Source organism: Muscardinus avellanarius, assembly GCF_963383645.1.
Source record: "Muscardinus avellanarius genome assembly, chromosome: 10".
Lineage (NCBI taxonomy): Eukaryota > Metazoa > Chordata > Mammalia > Rodentia > Gliridae > Muscardinus > Muscardinus avellanarius.
Genome location: NC_137796.1, coordinates 16,375,905 through 16,398,193, shown reverse-complemented (window position 1 = coordinate 16,398,193; position 22,289 = coordinate 16,375,905). Strand labels below are relative to the sequence as shown.

At 47.4% G+C, this 22,289-nt stretch overlaps 1 protein-coding gene across 1 annotated transcript; it reads right to left on the bottom strand.

The window, feature by feature from the left end:
* Nucleotides 1-6,279: 6,279 nt before the first annotated feature.
* PSMD7 (proteasome 26S subunit, non-ATPase 7) lies at nt 6,280-15,936 on the bottom strand (the record flags this gene model as incomplete). Its single annotated transcript, XM_080703380.1, has 7 exons — nt 6,280-6,724; nt 7,925-8,016; nt 9,938-10,018; nt 10,506-10,603; nt 11,214-11,306; nt 13,738-13,829; nt 15,863-15,936. The coding sequence occupies 7 exons, from the start codon at nt 15,934-15,936 to the stop codon at nt 6,280-6,282; spliced, it is 975 nt and encodes a 324-aa protein (XP_080559506.1).
* Nucleotides 15,937-22,289: the final 6,353 nt, after the last annotated feature.

Below are 22,289 nucleotides of genomic sequence, written 5' to 3'. Positions count from 1 at the left end.
GCTTGTAATCCCAGCATTTGGGAGGCTGAGACAGGAGGACTGCAGTTCTCAGCCAGCTTCAGCTACTTAGTGAGGCCCTCTGACCTTGTTTCAAAATGAGGAATAAGAAATAGGGCTAGGGGTGTAGCTGAGAGGTAGAACGCCTCTGGGTTCCATCCCTGGTAAAAACACACACACACACACACACACACACACACACACACACACACACACACACACACACACACTATTTCCACCTAGAGACCTGTAAGATAAGGAAGGACTCAGTACTGCGTGTGAGTGAGCAGAGGCGGGCCAGGCAGAGGCCCGTGTGCAGAGGCTGGTGTGTCCTAGGAGCGGCGGGGCTGCTGTGCGGAGGCTGGCGGGGTGCGGGTGCGGGGTGCAGGTGGGCCGAGCTGGAGGGCACAGGTGGGTGGCTCTGCCGTCCTCGAGGTTTGACGGGCAGAGGCGCTGGCTGATTTCACAGGTGGACTGGCGACGGGAGGAGGCGCAGGGTGGAGATGACCCCTAGGCCATGGGCTTGAGAGACGGCAACAGCCGCGGTTCCGGGCTGGGCTTGGGGGACCTCTGGAGAGAGCAAAGCTGGCTTCCTGTCTCTCCACATAAATAAGGTGGGGAGAGGCTCATACAGGTCCTGACTTCTTGGGCCAAGAGGCTGTCAGAGGGTTCAGTGGTGGCCAGCGGTCAACAGAGCTTAGAGGGTAGAAGGCAGCTGATCAAGCGAGCAGAGGTCCCCAGCAGGGGTAAGTCGAGGTGAACTCAGCCGCAGTGGCTGGCAGAACCCTCAAAACTCAGCCTGGAAGCCGGACGTGGTGGCGCACGCTTGTAATCCCAGTGCTTGGGAGGCTGAGACAGGAGGATCGCGCAGGTTCGAAGCCAGCCTCAGCCACTTAGGCTTTCAGCAACTTAGTGAGACCCTGTTTCCAAATAAAATATAAAATGGGTCTGGGAGTATAGCCCAGAGATAGAAAGCCTCTGGGTTCCACCCCCAGTACAAAAAAAAAAAAAAAAAACCCTCAGCCTGGGGGGCAACAGGAAGGTGGGGTGCCCTTAGGCTGAATCAGGCGCAGGAGTTAAAAGGACCTACAGGGCCTGGTGTGGTGTGCACGCTTGCAATCCCAGTAGCCTCTGCAATAGAGTGAGATCCTGTTTCAAAATAAAAAATAATAGGACTGGGGGTATAGTTCAAAAACAGTGCCCCTGGGTGCAATCCCCAGTACTACACGCATGTGTACCTGTTTATACACACATGTGTACACACACATATGTCTACAGAGCAGCTGAAAACACAGCTTAAAAAAAAAAGTAACAAATAGCCAGGTGTGGTGGTACACGCTTGTAATCCCAGTACTTGGGAGGCTGAGACAGGAGGTTCACATGTTTAAGACCAGCCTCAGCTACTTAGTGAGGCCCTCTGTGACTTAGTGAGACCTTGTTTCAAAATAAAAACAAAATAAAATAGGGCTGAGAGCATAGCACAGAGGTAGAATGCCTCTGGGTTCAATCCCCAGCACCATAAAAATAAATCAGTGGGCGTGGTGGCACACAGTTGTAATCCTAGTACTTTGGAGACTGAGACAGGAGGATTGTGGCTTCGTGGATTTGGCTACTTAGGTCCTCTGCAACTCAGTGAGACCCTGTTTCAAAATAAAGAATAAAAAATAGGGCTGGGTGTAGCTTGAAGGTAGAATGTGCTTGGTTTCCATCCTCAGTACCACACACACACACACACACACACACACACAACGATTCAAAACCACATCTCATCCTAATGATTTTACTATGTTTTACTAGTATGCGTGTTCTCAAGGCTGTTTCTGTCTGCTGTATCTGTATGGTGGAAATACTTTATAATGTGGTGACGTGTCCTCCCATCTTCCCTGGTTGGCTTGGGATCTGCCATGGTGTATTTACGCCAGGGAAATTGGCAAAGGCTGTGAAGCAACACCCCTCAGCCTCTCTTTGGAGGACCGTTGGATGAGGGGCGTCAGGCAGTGAGGAGTGAGGCCCACGGGGAGCCCAGCGAGCCTGGGCACCGCAGAGAGCAGAGAAAACTGCGTTTTCATTCACCAAGCAGCAGTGTGGCCGAGTTCAGCAAGGGTTGAGGTGTGGCCCCTTGACCCAATCTCTTTGCACCCATACACTCTCCAGATTCTCTCAAAATCTTGCCAGCGTGGTTGCAAGCCAAAGTAAAGGTGGCAGGAAGCACCTCTGCGGGAAGTTTCCCATTCAAAAGGTTGGGTTTAAGCATTCATTTTTCTTTCCAAGAGATCGATGGCGCCATCTAGTGTTGAAGAGCAGATTGCCCCCAAAGGGGAGGCTAAGAGAAAGGTTTCTACTTGGGTACCGGGAAAGTGACTTCCATAGTTTCTTTCTTCCTCCTTTCCCCCCTTAGTTTCTTTCCACACTTCCATTTCTCTACTTTCCAAGTTATTTTTATCTAGTTCCCAACAAAAATAGCGATTATTATTGTTATTTTTGGTGGTACTGGTAGTGATCGAACCCAGGGGCCTTCTACCTCCAAGCTCCAGCTCCAGCCCTGATCCTTTTTGTGTGTGTGGTACTGGGGATAGAACCCAGGGGCATTCTACCTCTGAGCTACATGCCCAGTCCTATTTTTTTTTTTATTCTTTATTTTGAAACAGGATCTGAGTTGCAATGGGCCTCACTAAGTAGCTGAGGCTGCCTGTGAACTGCGATCCTCCTGTCTCAGCCTCCCAAATGCTGGGATTACAAGCATGTGCCACCATTCCCGGTTACTCAGCCCTTTATTTTTTGTTTTGAAACAGAATCTTGCTAGGTTGCTGAAAGTCTTTACTACATTTCTGAGGCTGTCCTTAAACTTGTAATCCTCCTGTCTCAGTCTTCTAAGTACTAGAATTACAGGTGCGCCCAGCTTTTTAATTTTTAAAGAAATTCAACTTTGTAGCCTGGCGTGGTGGCACACGCTTGTAATCCCAGCATTTCGAGGCTGAGACAGGAGGATCGTGGTTTGTGGACAGCCTCAGCTACTTAGTTTAGAATAGCTCTTTGTGAGGCCCTTTGCAACTCAGTAAGACCCTGTTTCAAAATAAAGGATAAAAAGCTGGGCTTAGTGGCGTACTGGGATTACAGCCTTAGCTACTTAGTGAGGCCCTCTGCAACTCAGTGAGACCCTGTTTCAAAAAAAAAAAAAAAAGAATAAAAAATAGGGCTGGGGGTGTAGCTCGGAGGTAGAATGGCCCTGGGTCCCATCCCTGGTACTGCAAAAATAAATAAATAAATAAATAAATTAATTAAATAAATTCAACTTTGTGTTGCTTTTAGGCAAAAATGGACAATGCAGAATTGAATAGGATAGGGTTATGGAAATCAGTATTCGTTTTACATATAACAATTTGGAATGGATTTTCTTGGGGAAATTGATACACTTTTCTCTGTGGGTCACATGAATCAGATACTTCTCTGCCTTCCCAACACGTTCTATATCCTTCCCCGTTTCCTGAGACAGGGTAGATGAGGTAGCTTTGTTAACATGCTGTAGTTTAACATATAACCCTAATTTATGTTCAGGTTTTATTTCTGCTCTATAGATACGTAGGAAAATGGCAGGAAAAACAGGGCTGCTCACAACTTGTAGATGAATGGGTTCTTACATTCTGAGGCCCAATGCCGTTATTGATTTGAAGTGAAATAATTGCATACGGTTGAATTCTCAAAGCTGAAGGACCTTCCAGAAATTAGAATGTGCCGGGCGTGGTGGCGCACGCTTGTAATCCCTGTGCTTGGGGGGCAGAGACAGGAGGATCGCACAGGTTCGAAGCCAGCCGCGCTGGCTTAAGAGACCCTGTTTTCAGCTGAGACAGGGTCTTGTTAAGTTGCAGTCTGGCCTGGAACTTGCCACCCTCCTGCTTAAGCCTCTAGAGTTGCCAGGATTACAGGATGGCCAGCTGCCTGGCGCAGTCTGGACTCAGTGTGGTCTCCCTGAGGGCGTCTGCAATGGAATTGACGCTAATGCACAGCTGCAGAGAGCTGGGGAGAGGACTTGAGGATGCTTTTTTAATCTTCTTGAAAACAACTTACTGAGCAGTCTGCTGGAGATGGCCTGACTACACACATGCAAGGCTTCGTTTGAGGTGTGGGGCACGTGGTCTGCAGCCAAGTCGGCTGCCATTTGTACAAATAAGCAGGACTTCATCAATGGCCTGTGGGGCTCACCCTCTCTACACAGTGGCAGCCATTTGGCCTCAGAAAATGCACCTCTGTGGCTCTACACATTACAATCTATTTTCTTTAGGAACTAAAGCTCCTGTTAGGAAAATAGAAGTAAATTTCCCCCATATGTGAGTTAAAGCATTAAATATAACAACAGGGCGTGGGCATTCCCTGCTTCTAGATGCTCAGTAAACATTCCATTTTGTCCAACTGCCAGCCTTGGACAGCCTGTGGACAGCGCTGGACCTGGAGAGCTGTTTTTATTTATTTATTTATTTATTTATTTATTTATTTATTTATTTTTGTGTGTGTTGTACTGGGGATAGAACCCAGGGGCATTCTACCTCCGAGCTACACCCCCAGCCCTATTTTTTTAGTCCTTTTTATGTTTGAAACAGGGTCTCACTGAGTTGTAAAGGGCCTAAGGAGCTGAGGCTGTCTGTGGACCGCGATCCTCAGGTCTCTGCCTCCTGAATGCTGGGATTACAAGTATGTGCCACTGCGCTCAGCTTGGAGAGAGCTAGCTTTTTAAGTCTGGAGTGCATCATCGAAGGCAGAACGGACCCGTACGTAGCCTCACTTGGCTGAGCGCTTACTGACCTTCCACCCAGCGCCCACGCCTGGCATCTCTCCTCGGTGCCCTGCCCAGCCCAGGGCATGATGTCCTGCTCTTCTCCCCACACCAGCGTCTCGTTCATCCCCTGGAAGCCCGTGGTCCAGCTTCCCTTCTTACATGACTTACGTTCTTTGTGCAGCAGTGTGACCTCTAAAGCTTCCTCAGCCTCGAGTCACCTTTTATTCGTCTTGATGTTAACGGCCATGGCTTCTGATGGCTAGAACAGGCAGGTAACACTGCTCTGTAGTTGTCCTTTATCTCAGATCTTAATCTCTGAGTGACACCAGCCATAGGCACGCTTTTATTTAGATAGACTGGCCCTTTGGCAAGTCTAAGGACTAAAAACGGATGCTTCTGATCACGGATACATAATGACCTCGGGAAGTCCCTTCTGAGGTCCAACTACTGTTCTGTGGTATTTTAGTTTTCATACATTGACAACCTATATGGCGCATATGGCCTCCTCCTCTTAAGGAGGTTCTAACTGCTCAAGAAAGAAAATTAATGTCCAGGTGTCTGCTGTATGTCAAACGATCAGACACCTGACCTCACCGGGGCCTGTGTCTAATCTCACACACCTGACCTCACCGATTCCTTGGGGAGCCTGTGCACTCTTAGGACCCTGCCTCACTCTTACCAACACCCGTTACCCTTGAGGTCTGATGTACTGAAGACCCGACGCAGTGGAAAACCGCGTCCCTTAGAAAAACCATTCTAGTGCTTTCAGAGAAGCTACTTCAAGCCTACCATTTCATAGGTGAAGAAGAATCTAAAGCAGAAACTAGGACCCAGGACTTCTGGGGTAGGAGAGCTGCCCCTGCCGCAGGCGGCCCGTTTTGATTTTAAGGACTGAGCCTCTTTCATAAAAGGTAGTAAGTCTAAGAGAATTCTCCAAGACAGCTTCAATTAAAGACTGTCCTGCTTGCTTCTGAAAACAACAGATCACTACCCCAGTCAAAAACCACTAGGACACAGACTTAAAAACCAAGCCATTTAATTGTGTCTTTGAAGGTAAACAAACACGCAGCTGGATGCCAGGCCCCGGGCAGCCAGCGCTGAGTTGAGGACACGGCGTGTGCGCTCCGGAGGGCCTACGCTCGAGGTGTTACTGGCAGAGCACGTGTGGGCTTGTGCATCCACTTAGTACTGCCCTCGCCAGGAGACCCAGGAACCTTTGAAGACGGGGAACGTCAGCTCCTGGTTTTAGAGATAAGAGAATGAGATGCCCAAGATGCCGCTTTCTCCTTGCTTTTCTCACACCACTGGAGGCCTGAGCTACCGCTCCCCGCTGCAGCCTGGGTGCGAGGCCAGCCCGTCACCTACTTCCACGTCATGCCGCGGCGAGCGACCGGGGCAGAGCGCGCTCGTCAGGACAGCTCTGTACAAGCCAGGACGGTGAAAAAGGACCCTCTAATGGCACACTGGTTTAGTTGATAAGGTTTTAATTTACAAGTTAAAAAAGCCACATGTTACTTTTTCTCCTTCTTCTCCTCTTTCTTCCCGTCGCCCTTCTCCTTGTCCTTGTCCTTCTCCTTGTCGTCCTTTCTCTCCTTCTTGCTCTCCTCCTTCTCCTGCCCCTCCTTCTTCTCGGCGTCCCTGTTGGCGATCTTGTTGTTGATGAGGTTGTGCAGGGCGATGACGGAGCGGATGAGCGAGGCCAGGTACACCACCACCATCTGGTCGTTGGTCTTCAGGTAGAAGGCTTTGACGAACTCCTGCAGGCTGACGTCGGGCAGCAGGTTGAAGACGTCCTGCAGCTGGTAGATGATCTGGTGGTTGATGGGCAGCTTGCCCGTGGCCACTTTCTCCAGGTAGCTCCTGATGTCCAGGAGCTTGGAATTCAGTCCCTTCAAACCATGGACCTGGTTTGTGATCCGCTGGGATAGAGTGCCCACTGTCGTGTCCTTGATGTCTCTGTAACGACCCCGAGAAAGGCAGACGCATCAGGCCACCAGAGCACTCTGCAGGGCTGCATTTTTTTTTTTTTTTGAGGTACTGGGTTGAGACCAGGGGCAGTGTACCTCCGAGCTACCCCCCAGCCCTATTTTTTAGTCTTTTTTACTTTTTCAAATAGGGTTTCAGTGCTGCGAAGGGCCTTGCTAAGTAGCTAAGGCTGTCTGCGAACCGCGATCCTCTGGTCTCCTCAACACTGGGATTAGAAGTGTGTGTCACCATGCCCCGCCGGGCTGCACATTCTAAAAGAACACCCAACTTTGTAGGGAGGGGTGAGTTTCAAAAGAGATGTTATTTCTCTACTTGAGCGGAGTATAAATTATCCCAAGTGTTTTCATCTGGGGACCCATATTTTATCTTTCTCATCACAAGGCACCTTCAAAAGATGACTCTAAGACAGAAGTTTCACTTAAAACAACAACTGTTTATCAACAGTTTGGATCTGCCAATAACTTGCGGGGCAGCTTTGTATTAAGCTCTCCACCTGGATTTCTCTGTTGCTGTAATGAACGGCACTTTTCCCACCTGCAGAACGCTTTGAGAAGCTCCAGTCAGTTAGTAGTAATATTCTGGACTAGAAGGAACCTTACTGGTCAATGGAAAGTATGACCCTTTTCAAATAAGGATCATACAGGTAAGAGGATTTTAAAACAACACCCATCCAAGATAAAACTTATTTCCCTGCAGAAACGGGGCTCAGTTAGTTGCAAAGGACAGCCGGTGGAGAGCGTAGCCTGGAATCGCTTCAAGCACGTTCACATCCTCACTCAGGATACGTTAGAGATGATCTAGCTCAACCGCCTCAGTGTATAGACGGCATAAATTAGAAACGGGATTGTGATTGTGTGTGTGGGGGTACTGGGGATTGAACCTAGAGGCATTCTACCTTCGAGCCACACCCCTAACCCAAGTTTATGTATTTGGAAACAGGGATTCACTAGTTTGATGAGTCTTACTACTTGCTGAGGCTGTCCTCAAACCTGCAATCCTCCTGTTTCAGCCTCCCAAGTACTAGGATCATGCCACCACGCCTGGCTCGTGACTTAAAACCAGAGAGGCACTAGTGGATGGCCAGGACCAGACCCCACGCCTGGTCTTGGAACCTCTGACAGGGTCACCTTCTTGGCAGCCAGAGATTCTGATGCCCCACAAAGGTCTCACCGTAGCAAGTGCTCCACCCCAACCTCTTCAGCTTCCTCGGCTCCAATTTCACTGGTCACATGCTCAAAGGTTTTCGAGGTTGGAGTTCCATCCTAGAAGAGGCCGACCTACAGTTACTGACTCACAATGAACACTTCTCGTTCACAGCCTGGGTTTGCTTGGTCGATGCATTTCAGGGGTGTCCTACCAAGATGCCCACTGACTGAAGGGTGGCTCAGGCTCCAGAAGCTTTCCTTCAAAGCCAAAGCCACGTCAGTACCACTGTTGGGGGTCTCGTGGACATCATGGCTAGTTTGTGTATATGTTGCAGTGGCCACTAAATTGAGAAAAATTCTCTTTTTGGGGTAAAAAACAATTTAAAGGAAAATCCTGATGACTTCCTTCAAGCCCACACTGGGGCTGGATGCTCAGTGGAGTCTCAGGTTGATTTTTGATGTACATTAAATGTCTTTCCGGAATGGACAAAATACAAGCACCTGTACCTGAGAATATAACTGAGCCGCTTACTGTCCCTGGGACCAGATGGCAGTAGCGCTCACAAGGGGTCTCCCGGGAAGTGCGCCACCTAGTGACTCCCAGGTAGGACTTAAGAGGCACGTCTCAGACACAGTGGCTGAGAAAGAGGCTGTGCATCTTTTGCAAAAGCTGGAAAACATCTGCAAGGGGCTCGGTAGCCCTACTGCTTGACTTCTGAGTCTGGCCTGCCACGCAGGTAACCAGGGAGCTGTAGGACCGGCACGTATGCCATGTGCTGCTATGATTTAATTAGGACTGCGACTCCTCTAAGGGCACGCTCCTCTTTGGATAGCGGGATGGTTGGCCCTTTGGCAGTCTTGTAGGACTCACTGAAAGCCTTTCCAGGTACTAATTCTTCTCTGGTTTCATTTTCTCACTTGATCTGTGTGTTCTCTTTATCCTTTGTTGAAAAATGTGTGTTTCAATGTTGTGTGAATGAATGCATGCATGAGCCGACCCTTTTTTAGCCGACCCAGTACCATAAAAAAGAGCCAACTCTTTTTTATGGTACTGGGGATTGAACCTAGGGGCATTCTACCTCTGAGCCACAGCCTAGCCCTTTTTTATTTTTGATTTGGAAACAGGGTCTTGCTAAATTGCCAAGGCTGGCTGCTAACCTGAGATCCTCCTGTCTCAACTTTCCAAGTACTGGGATTACAGATGTGCACCCACCATACCCAGCATTAAATCTCTTTTGTAAAGGAATGAAGTTGAGAATTAACATTGACTGGATCAAGACCAGGGCTGAAAGCCTTCCTGTGACTCAGCAGTAAGTCTGGACCTGTGCTCCCTGGAGTTAATAACGAGGAAGACAGGAGGAGCAGGCTGGCTCTGTAGATGCAGCGAACATCAACAGGGCTACCCTACGAGGTGCTTCTTCCAGTCTTGAGACTAAGGATGAGTACTACATCGCTAAACCCCAAACAGACTTCAATCCAGATTTCAAACTCTTGACTTTGGGAAGTTAAGGCTGAGTTTAGGGTAGATACCCTAAGTACAAAATCTTGTGCTCATAAACACACACCAAGTCTCAGAACTAAACTTGAGTTCAGTTTTCCTGAAAACAGAGAAAAGCTACCCTGGCAACCCTTCACTTCTGTAGCCAGTCAACCCAGGTGTGACGTGGTCCCCCTGAGGGCCCTGCCGTCTGGCTCCTGGTGACTCTGGTGAAAACCAATGCTCCAGGGAGAGGAGAGCCTGGCATGGGGAGCGCAGCAGCTCCCTGGCCCTGCACTTCTCTCAACATCCATTTGACTACTCTGGCCTCCAACTTCATTTGTGAAAGCAATTTTGGATTCTTTGGTCCCATTTCTAAAATTTAGTAATTCAAAACTCAAGGAGAAAATAACCCAAATTCAAGCTGTTAGCAGCAACCATCAACCTTCTCTTTGCCAAAGAGAAAGGATTTACTGACTTGAAAATGGAAACAAAAACACCCCTGGTCAATCGGCCCACCCCCACGTGCCGATCTCCTGGGCTTGTGGCAAGCCAACTTACATCATGAACTTCTTCTACTGAAATGTATGCCTCTGTGGGCAGCCCCAGGTCCTTTGGCTTCACGTCAATAATGACCAGCACCTGGCAGAGACATGCAACTTAGTAAGCCATTATACACGACACAAAAGGACTCATTTCTGCTGCTCTTCTGTGATTACTGGAGCTATTCCAGGCAAAAGAGTTTATATTTCAAACCATCCCGTTACTGCTTCATTCTTGATTTCCCTCATTTACAAGCAGAGGCCGTACAGTGGTTGGGTGCAAGGAAATCCAGGTCAGGCCAGCCCAAACCTCACCCACCTTATAAACACTGGACTTCAGCCTTCTCGTGTGTAAAGAGGATGAAGAGTTACTGAGGATATTAAAAACTGCATACCTGGTGCTCAGCAGGCACTGACTGTTATTTACCAAATATATTAAGTTTCAGCATACGTCAGAGAACAATAAAAACTGACAGAAGCTTATGGAACAAAAGCTGGGAATGCATTCACTCCCTAAATCCTCCCTGGAGTGTTTCTATGTTGGCTGGCAATGCCTCCCATTCAAGAGTTTTCTAAACGGCACTTACCGAGTTAGGGCAGTATCGTTTCATGAGTTCATTGATAGCAATGTCATTCTTGTGTAGTTTAGGGCCTGTGTGGTACCATCCAACTATTCTTTCTCTGGCTAGGAAAGAAAAAATTAGTAGGTTTTAGTTGTTTCACAAAGATCTATAAACTGGCTTAAGGAGAGTATGATATCAGGAGTTTATGCCCTCAACCTTTCTGAAAATTCCAGACATCTATTTGAAACCCTACTTATGAAATAGAACACCCTGAAACAGAATTCTCAGAAAATAAGCAGTGTGTGAGCCAGACACACCTAGATCCCAGATGAGATGAACAGACCGGTCACACATGGGACAGCGAGAGAACAATCCCAAGGCCTTAGATGAACAAACGCAAGTCCGCGTCACACACGCAGCAACCGCAGCGTGGCGGGAAGAACAATTCCAAAGCGGTGTGGGAGCTGCAGTGAACTAGAGTGGAACGGTGCGGTGAGGAGCGCTCAGCACTTCAGAGCGCCGGCCCAGCGCTACCAGAGCTCCAGAGGCGGGCAGACTGGATTCGACGCCCTCTGCTTTCTTACTGTAATCAGAGGAGCATTTCCTCAACTTCCCCTGTTCAAATCGAGGCAGACCACCTGGCCACCAGCGACTTTTCTAGTTTCATACACACACACACACACACACACAAATCAATGTCACACCGTAACACCTCAGAAACTCAAGACTTACCATTGACCTTCTTAAACATTCCATACATGTTTTCCAAATAATCATGATCTAAAAACCAGACAGAATCATCTTTGTCATCTTCATCAAAAGGGACTAAACAGAAAAAAGAAAGAAAGAAAAAAAAAAGATTTAATTTTAGCTTACTAGATAGAAACCCAGAGCACAGGCCTCACGCGGAGGCCCCTAGGCCAGATCTAAGTCACTGTGTGTGTGTGTGTGTGTGTGTGTGTGTGTGTGTGTGTGTGAGACTAGGGAATGAACCCAGGGGTATTCTTCTTCCGAGCAGCCCACTCAGCCAAATTTTATTTTGTTCTGAAGTGGGACCTCACTAGTTTGCCAAGAGTCTCGCTACATTGCTGAGGCTGTTCTCGAACCTGTGCTCCTCCTGTTTTAGCTTCCCAAATAATAGGATTATAGCCGTGAGCTACCATGCCCAGCCTGATTCACTTTTATTGTTTGATTTGTCAAAAATGGTATTAAATTTCTTTTTTTTTTTTTTTTTTTTGCGGGTCTGGGGATGGAACCCAGGGGCATTCAACCTCCGAGCTACACCTCCTGCCCTATTTTTTATTCTTTATTTTGAAACCGGGTCTCACTGAGTTGCAAAGAGCCTCACTAAGTAGCTGAGACTGTCCGCGAACCGCGATCCTCCGGTCTCAGCCTCCCGAATGCTGGGATTACAAGCGTGCGCCACCATGCCCGGCTGGTATTAAATTTCTTTACTGGGGGCCAGGCATGGTGGTGCACACTTGTAATCCTACTTCTTGGGAGGCTGAGACAAGGAGGACCACAGGTTTGCGGCCAGCCTCAGCTACTCAGTGAGGCCCTATGCAACTTAGTGAGATCCTGTTTCAAAATAAAGAATAAAAAAATATATTTTTTTAGTTGCCCTAATTAAAAGCTGGAAAAACTCATGTAAAACCCCAGATTTCCAGCCAGGCGTGGTGGCACATCCTTGTAAACCCAGCATTTGGGAGGCTAAGAACGGAGGATTGTGGTTTGCGGACAATCTCAGCTACTTAGTGAAGCCCTCTGCAACTTAGTGAGACCCTGTTTCAAAATAAAGAATTAAAAAAAAAATAGGGCAGATGGTGTAGCTCAGAGGTTGAATGCCCCTGGGTTCCAGACCCACCAGAAACAAGGAACAACAAAACAAAACCCCAAAACCAGATTTCCAGTTTCTCTTAAGAAACTGGAAGACCTGGCAACTACTGGGTGGAGCCTTGATGTTTTGGTGGTACTGGGGACGGAACCCAGGGCTCCACATGCTAGGTGAGTGTATTATCACTGGACAAACCCTCAGTCTTGAGTAAAGCCTTAAAAAAATGACAGATGCTCTTGCGTTCGCAAAAGTCCCATCCTTTCTAATATTTTCTATTTGGCAAACTGCACTACTGGCCGGTCCTGTCAGCTACTTGGATTAATGACCTCTAGCCCAGAGACCACGCAAGCAATCATTCTGTCCTTGGTTGGTGCTTCTTTGATCACGAAAGCAGCACATGGTGTACCGGGTGTGATGGCACATGCCTGTAACCCCAGCTACTCAGGTCATTGAGGCAGGAAGACCACATGTTTGGGGCCAGTCTGGGCAACTTAGCAAGGCCCTGTCTCGAAATTTAAAAAAGAGGGCCAGGATGTAGATCAGCAGTAAAATGCTTATCTAGTATGCACCAGGCCCTGGGTTCAATTCCCAGTACTGCTTAAAAAACAAAAACAACAGCAGTACCTGCAGTACCAGTACTTGAGACTGAGTCAGGACAAGCGCAGGTTTGAGGACAGCCCCAGCAAGTAGTAAGACTCAGCAACCTAGCAAGACCCTGTTTACAGAAAGGAAATAAAAATCCGAGTTGGGGTTATGATTTGGAGGCAAACTGTCCCAGAGTTCAATCCCCAATACTCCCCCCCCAGTAATGTATAGAGCATAAAAGTTCCTGTAAAGAGTCACAATGTGAAGGTTAAAGGTCAAAGGCCTCCATCTTTCCCCTTGTCCTTCCCATGGTCAAACCTTTCAGGGCAGGGGCTAACAAACTACACCAATGACCTATTCTACTGGAGATCAGTCACACTCATTCGTTTACATGCACACTGTAGCTTTGTTTGCACTTCAGCACAGAAGAGCAGTTGCAATGTGGGCCCTAAAACCTGCAAATTAAACATGTTTACTGTGTGGTCCAGTGTGTAGCCTTCAGGCTCCCTTTTTAATATTTTAGGGTTTTTTTTTTTTTGGTACAGGAGAATGAAACTAGGGGCACTCTACCTCCAAGCCACACCCCTGGCTCTTCGTTTTGTTTTGAAACAGGGTGTTGCTAGGTTGCTGAAGCTTCACTCAGTCACTGGGGCTAGCCTCAAACATGTGTGTGATCCTCCTAGGAACTGGGATTACAGGTGTGTGCCACCACGCCTGGCTACATTTTAGCAATTCTAAATTAGGATCTCTGGATTGTAGAGTGGTAATAAATGTTTATTTTCTAAAAGTAAATTGACATTTCAGCCATACTTAGAAAAATGTAGTTTTGTCTTTTACCTGCAAAACTGTTGGATACATCAAGTACTTTCTTTTGCCATGAGCCCAAAAGCACACCAACGACACGTTTCTGGTTGCCAACCTTGCCAATTCTAAAAGAGAAAACAGACGTTCAGTTTGCAAACATATGCAAATACACAGGTCTAAGGGTTAGGTACTCAACAGCAAATATCCATAGCATAGATAACATTACCTGGGAACTAATCTCCCTCAGCAAAAGGAATAGGGCCAGCTTAGTTTACCATAGTAAATATAAGTAATCGATGAACTTTGTACTAACACATTCTGATAAGTTTTTCCTTATCACTTGACTTCAAAGTAATGAACATTTGGGAATATATTCAAACTTTTTTTTTTTTTTTGCCATTCTCTAAACTTTCTTCAAATCTCTTCAGGGAGAAAAAAGTGAGAGTAATACCAGTTTTATGGTCTGGCTTCCAGTTTGCCAGTTCTCTGGAACATCTGCCCCATGTCCATAAAGCCTCTGTAGATTTACTTTATTCTGGTAAAGAATAGGAGTATAGGTAGTGATTCCCACCCAGAGGTGGTTGATAGGCTATTTGTAGCCTCTGTGATTTATTAAGCAGAAGTTAGAAGTGAGCTGGTGACCAATAACAGTGAAGGAGGGCTGACTCAGGAAGATTTTACTTTAGAATTCCTCTATTTCAAGCCTCCTCAGTGATTTCTTCCTGAGGAGTTAGAAGTGTTTCCCTCTTCTTCACTGGTCTTCAAGAATATGTCAGACACAGAAACAGTACAACTCTATGTTAAATAACAAAAGCCACTGGGGTGTATTTTTTCTATCTTTTCCTTTTTTTCTGTTTTCTGGGGTGTACTCATTCGAGTCACCCCCCCACGCCATCTTGGCATGGGGCTGCATTTCTATTTTCTGTACTTCTATCTTTCTAATAAACTTCTTTAAATCTTCAAAAAAACAAAACAAAACAAAACAAAAGCCACTGGAAAATGAACTACATTTCCTTAACAGTTGCTAGTTTCACACTGGTTTAACTGTGGCAAATACATATATGCTTACTAAATTTGGGATTTGGATATTTGGATTAAAGCTAAGGATTCTATATTTCTGGTGACTCTATTTTTTTTTTTTTTTAAGTTGTGAACACCTCAAACATTGAGTTTCCACACTTCAAAGGAAACTTCCATGGGCTTTTCTTTGGACCTATGGAAGTCGATTTGTTTTTGAGAAAACCCTACATCTGTTATCTGCTGTAGCAGTTAACCGTGTCTGCCTGCGCTGTGCTCTAAGTGTCTGAATCGCCCCAACCTGTGCCTGCCAGAGTGGGCTTCTAGTATCTCACGGGAGCACAACCGTCATTACTGTGCAGTAATGTACAGAACTTCCCACACATCCTGTTAGGATGAGGCTCCTAGAAGCAATGGAACCGAAGGGGGGGGGCACTGTAAACCTTATCCAGTCTTGAGCTAGTGTTTGGGTTTGGCTGAATTAGTCGCACCAATCAAGGTGCGAGGGAAGGGGCACATGATCACCATGACTACAGCAGATCCCCCAAATGGTCCTTTACATCGCTTATGAAAGTAGTTTATCCTGTAAAAATATCTCAACACGTGCAACAGGTCCAGCAGGAAGAGCAGCTCGGGAAATGCAAAGGGTGGCGAACACGGAGCGCTCCCCAGGTGCTCTGTGGGCCTTTCCCCCTCACTTTACTAATGCTCACATCGCCCACCGACTTCGTTTATTTAAAAAAAAAAAGAAAAAAAAAAGGGAGAGAAACACCTCATCTACATTTTAAGCTACCGTCCAATCAGGTTCCCACTTAGGCATTTTTCACGGGTCGCTCCCCTGCAGGCAGCTCTTCGGGGCGCTCGGACCAGAATCTGGGCTTCAGCCACCCGAAGCGCGGGGCGGAGTGGAGCGCGTTCCTGGGACCCCGAGTCTTTCCGGCGGAGAGGCCACGGTGAAGTGGGCCGGGCCCCAGCCGCCCTCCCTCGAGCCCCGGCCCCGGCCCGCGGTCGGCGCGGCTCGCCCAGGGCCGGCCGGCCTGGTGTGCCGAGCCCGGGCTGGCCCGCGTCCCTCCACCGGCCGGGCCCGCCCGCCGCCCCCGGCGAGCCCGTGACTCAGCAGCCGCCGCCGCCGCCCGCTCACCGGTTGAAATGATCCACCACGCTGAGCAGCACCAGCGGGTGGACCACCACCTTCTGCACCGCCAGCTCCGGCATCGCGACACACCCGCCCGCCACGCCCGGATCCCGGCCAAGCGCGAACACCGGCCGCGGCAGAGAACACCCGCGGCCCCGCCAGGCCCAGACCCTCCTCTTCCGGTCCGGCCGCCGCGGCGCAGCCGGCTTCCGCTCCCAGAATGCTCCGCGCGGCGTGCCCGCACTGTAGCCGTGGCCGCCATCTTGAGGAAGGGAAAGGGCGGGGAAAGGCGGGACTCCGGAGCTAGACGCGGGCGACTGGCGCACGCCAGACCTGGTATCGGGCGTGCTGCGAGATTTTCGCTTTAGTTTTTTCCCAGCCCGCCGTTGCTCCCTCCCTGAAAATGATAGAAAAGGTATTCAGAGAAAACGTAGATAACTTTTATTTCCACCTTTCCAGAAAATAATTTTCCTCTGACTTCTAGTCAGAACCCCCCCAAAGTTTCTTAGAGATGTCTTAAGTCTTTTTAAAGAATCTTAAAGATGCGTTAAGTCTTTAATATCAGAAAACTCAATGTAGATTTGGATAATTAATTACATTTTCACTTTTTTTAATTTGGTGTGTGTGATGCTGGGAATCGAATTCAGGGACATTCTACCTCAAAACGATACCCCCGGCCCTTTAAAAAGGAACTTTTTTTTTATTCTTTTGCGGTAATGAGGATGGAGCCCAGGGGCAGTCTACCTCCGAGCTACACCCCCATCTCCATTTTTTATTCTTTATTTTGATATAGGGTCTCATAAGTTGCAGAGGGCCTCACTAAGTAGTTTAAGCTGGTTGTGAACCTGCATTTCCCGTCTCAGCCTCCCAAATATTGTGATTACAAGCGTGCACCACCATGCCTAGCTATTTTCTTGTTTTACAAGTGAAAGTTTTTGCTCCGATGTGGCTCCGGTGGTGGGCTTTTCCTGACCGCCTTATTTAAAATTTCATCTTTCTCTGGGCATGGTGGCCCAAGTAATCCCACCTCCTTGGGAGGCTGAGGCAGGAGGGTTTGGGAGTTCCAGGCCAGGCTGAGCAACTTGGTGAGACTTTGTCTAAAAAAAAAAAAAAAAGCCAGGCATGGTGGCGCACACTTGTAATCCCAGCATTCGGGAGGCTGAGACCTGGAGGATCGTGGTTCGCGGACAGCCTCAGCTACTTAGTGAGGCCCTCTGCAACTCAGTGAGACCCGGTTTCATAATAAGAATAAAAAGTAGGGGTGGGGGTGTAGCTTGGAGGTCGAATGCCCCTGGGTTCCACCCCCAGACCCGCAAACAAACAAATAAATAAAAAGGGCTGAGGATATAGCTCAGTTGTGGAGCACTTTACTAGCTTATGCTAGGCCTTGGTTTCAGCATATTTGTTTAAAAAAACCTTTATTCAATGGAAAGTTTCGAGCCTGTACCCAATAGAGGAATCATTCAGTAATTTTTTGTGTACTGGGGGTCGAATGCAGGGGCATTCTACCTCTAGCTGTACCACTGGTCCTTTATTTTATTTTTATTTTTAATTTTAAAACAGGATCTCACTAAGTTGCTGAGGCTGACTTGAATTTGTGATCCTCCTGTTTCAGCCTCCCAAGTCCCGGGATATAGGAGTGTGCCATCACGCCTGGCTTCATTCAGGAATTAAAAAAAAAAAAAAGTACCTTTCTGCATCTATACATATAGCTTAAAAATATGCAAATGCAATTTAACACTACACAGAATTCTGAAGTAGTTCATCACGCATCATTAACATACTTTCTTACACCAGATCTAGGTCTGCAGCATCATGGGTAGCTTTATAGGATGGATTTGATTTCTTTGTTTTTATTTATTCTACCTCCAGGCTACACTCCCAGGCCTATTTTATACTTTATTTAGAAACAGGGACTCACTAAGTTGCTGAGAGCCTCACTAAGTAGCTGAGGCTGGCTTCGAACCTGCGCGATCCTCCTGCCTCAGCCTCCCAAGCGCGGGGATTAAGAAGCATGTGCCACCACGCCCAGCCGACAAATATTTATCGGGTATTATGTGCCAATTTTTTTTTTTTTTATGATACTAGAGATGGAACCTATAGGCATTCTACTCTGAGTTACACTCCCAACCCATTTTTATTTTTTATTTGGAAACAGAGTCTAGCCAGGTTGCTAAGTTGCTGAGAGTCCCACTAAATTGCCAAGGCTGTCTTCAAACCTGTGATCGATCCTCCCGTCTCCACCTCCCAAGTACTGGGATTACAGACATGTGCCACCTGTGTGTTTTAAGCAAGCACTCGCTCGTGAAGTAAACAAGGCCTTGCTGTCTTTGAACTCATGGTCTTTTTGAGGGTGATAGACTATAAACAAAGAATAAAATAAGTCCTACGTAGCCGGGTATGGTGGCGCACGCTTGTCGTCCAGCACTTGGGAGGCTGAGACAGGAGGATCACACAGGTTCGAAGCCAGCCTCAGCTACTTGGTGAGACCCTGTTTCTGGAAAATATAAAATAGATTGGGCTGTAACCCAGAGGTAGAAGAGGCCCCTGGGTTCCATCCTCAGTGACACACACACACACAAGTCCTACATAATATCCTCCACAGTAGTAGGAGGTGTGCTCTGCCCGGGTCAGAGCTGCTTGCCGTGGTCAGATGCGCTGTCTCCCAGTGAGCCAGGGCTCTCCGCAATCATGGCCTACAGTTATCTTTTCCAAAATTAACTCTGAGCCTGGGCACAGGCCTGGCCAGGGAGATACCAGCAAGTGCGGTATCAACAGAGGCCTCAGAAATGCTCCACGTTGCCATTCATTCTCTTGGGATGTTCCCTCTTAGGACCCTACGTTGTCACGTTCTCTACTTGGCAGGAGAGACCCCATGGCGTAGGCTAGGGACTTCTGGCCTCTTCCCAGCTGTTCCAGCCATTCTAGCCGAGATGCCAAAAACGTGAGCGAAAAAAGCCCTCACAGCTGTTCCAGCCCCTGTAGCCAACACATACGCAGAAGAACCACCCGGCTGAGCCCAGCCTAGATTCTAGAGCGCTGCGAGATACCAAGTGATTGTCGCCCTTTGAAATCACTAGGCTTGAGGAAGTTTTGTTTTATGCAGCAGTGGATATCAGAAGCACAAGGCAGTTCGGGAAATCTCTGAGGCTCAGGTTCTTGGTCCGTGCCTTCCCTGCCACCCGTGCCTGCCTTAGAGTAGCTGCTCAATAAATGCTAGTTCGGTGGCTTTCTCAGAGTCGCTTACTCTTACGCTCTCTACTCAAGGGTTCTTTAGCCTGTCAGGGGACATGGCTCAGCTCAGGGGCTACAGTCTGAGGCTGAAGACATTCCTCAAGCAAGGCAACATTTGGGAAACGCAAGCGGGGAGAAAACGGAGCAGCCGTCTGGTGAAAGACACATTCTTGACGCCCTTGACACTCGTCCTGAAAAGCTCTCTCCCTTTTCCTTTCTTCTGAGAAGGTAGTAGGAAAGAGTATGGGCGGTGAACCGGATCGAGGTTTGTTTCGCCTTTCCTGTTTCCTGGCTGTGCTATTTTAAGCAGGGGGCTGAGCGCGGAGACGCACGCTTGTAATCCCAGGACCTGGGAGGCTGAGACAGGAGGATCTCGGGTGCAGCTTGGAGGTAGAATGCCTCTGGATTCCATCCCCAGTACAGGAAGAAAAAAAAAGAAAAAAGTAGGAGGCTTAATTTTTCTAAGCCTCATTTTCCTCTTTGTATCATAGGAACAGTAGTAGCACCTGACTCACGGCTGAGGGAGCCGGCCATGGCGAGAGGACTCTGCTGTCCTGACCAGAGGCGTATGGAAGCGAGTACAGGTGGGTCATCCCCCGTCTGAAAGTCCCAAATCCCAATTGCTCCAGAACCCGAAACTTTTGCCGCAAGTGGAAAATTCCACCCCTACCCTGAAACTTTGTTGCAGGCATGAAATTATTTAGAATATTCTATAAAATCAGGCTATGTGTATAAGGTGTGTGTGAGACATAAATGAATTTTATATTTAGACTTGGGTCCTATCCCCAAGATATCTTGTTATGAATATGCAGATATCTGCAAATCTAGAATAATCCGAAATCCAAAACACTTCTGGCCCCAAGCCTTTTGGATAAGGGATACTCAACCTGTAATGAAAAGTAAACTTAAACTGGTTGGACCGTAAAGGGCCCAGGACTGCTATTGTAAGCTAGAAAGTGATATGATCAAAGTGGTATTTTAGGAAGGCCAGTCTGACAAGAGTACGATACCTAGATTCAGAGGAAGAGAGCTAGATCAGGAGGCACTTAGCTGGGCGCGGTGGGCACGCTTGTAATCCCCGCACTCGGGAGGCGGAGACAGGAGGATCACGCAGGCTCAGAACCAGCCTCTCTGGCTTAAGAGACCCCGTTTCCAAATAAAAAATATAAAATAGGTCTGGGAGTGTAGCCTGGAGGTAGAAGGGTTCCATTTCCAGTACCACATTTAGAAAAAAAAAAAAAAGAAATCAGGAGACATTTAAAATAACTTGGTATGAGATGATAAACAAATGGACAGAAAATGGTGGTTGACTGAAGGGGAAAGATAAAGGAACAGCTGAGTAAAAGGTAGCTTCAAAGTCCCTGTTGGCACGACTCTGCGCCGAGTCCCTCCCATAACTCATGATGATGATGGGGATTGAATCCAGAGGCATTCTACCACCCCAAGCCCTTTTTATTTGTATTTTTTTAAATTTTGAAACAGGGTCTTGCTACATTGCTGAGGCTATCCTCGAAGCTGCAATCCTCCTGTCTCAGCTTCCGAAATACCAAAATTATAGGCATATGTCAACATGCCTGGCTTTCATTTTTTTTTTTTTTGAACCCAGGGGTGTTCTACCTCTGAGCTATATACCCCATCCCTTTTTTATTTTTTGGTGGTACTGGGGATGGAATCCTACCTCCGGGCTACACTCCCAGACCTATTTTATATTTTTATTTGGAAACAGGTTCTCTTAAGTCAGGGAGGCTGGCTTTGAACATGCGAGATCCTCCTGTCTCTGCCTCCCAAGCGCGGGGATTACAAGCGTGCGCCACCATGCCCGGCCCCCTATCTATTTTAATTTTATTTATTTTTTTTGTTTTGAAACAGTGTCTCCCTAAGTTGTTGAGAATCTCACTACATTGTTGAGACTCGTCTCAAACCTGTGATCCTCTTGTCTTAGCCTCCCAAGTACTGAGATTACAGGTGTATGCCACCATGCCCAGCTCTATTTTACTTTTTATTGGGAAACAGGGTCTTGCTAAGTTGCTGGGAGCCTCACTAAATTGCTGAGAGGCTGGCTTTGAACTTGTGGTCCTCCTGGCTCAGCCTCCCAGGTACTGGGATTACAGATGTGTGCCACTACTCCCGGCTCATGCTTGTTTTCAACTGTCATTATCTCCCCTCAAAAATATGAAGCCTTTTATGGAGAGGCACTCTGGCTCACATCTATAATCCCAGCTACTCAGAAGGCTGAGATAGGAGGATTGCAAGTATGAGGCTAGCCTCAGCAATTTAGAGAGATTCCATCTCAAAATTAAAGAAGAAAAACAAACAAACAAAATAAAAAACTGGAGCTGGGGTTATAGCTCAGTGATAGAGGGCCCCTGGGTTCCATCCCCAATACCACAAAAACACCAAAACAAGCCAATAACCCATGAAACTTTTTGTGAACTGGATGGGGCACAGATACCTCTTTACTCCTGGGATCACTGCAGATATCTGTTGTGTCAGGTCACTTATTTGGGGGAGACCTATAGTAAAGGGAGCTGACTTTTTCAGAGATATTTTGGAATAAGCTATCACATGTTTGGGTTAATACTTTTGTTGGCCAATAATTGCTTTTTTTTTTTTTTGGTGGAACTGCATATGGAACCCAGAGGCTTTCTACCTCCGGGCTACACTCCCAGACCTATTATATATTTTATTTAGAAACAGAGTCTCACTAAGTTGCTGAGAGCCTCACTAAGTAGCTGAGGCTGGCTTCAAACCTGTGTGATCCTCCTGTCTCAGCCTCCCAAGTGTGGGGATTACAAGCGTGCGCCACCATATCTGGCTTCCATAATTGCTTTTTAATTTTCACTTTTAAAAACGTTATTGTACTTATCAAAACAAGATTTTAAAATGTTCTTTCTGCCGGGTGTGGTGGCGCACGCTTGTAATCCCCGCGCTTGGGAGGCAGAGACAGGAGGATCGCGCAGGTTCGAAGCCAGCCGCGCGCGCTGGCTTATGAGACCCTGTTTCCAAATAAAAAAGTATAAAAAATAGGTCTGGGAGTGTAGCCCGGAAGTAGAAGGGCTTCCAGGAACCCCAGTACCACCAAAAAAAAAAAAAATGTTCTTTCTGAGCTGGGCGTGATGGTGCACCCTTGTAATCCCAGTACTTGGCAGGTCAAGATAGGACTATCACAGGTTTGAGCTCAGTCTCAGCAATTTAGTGA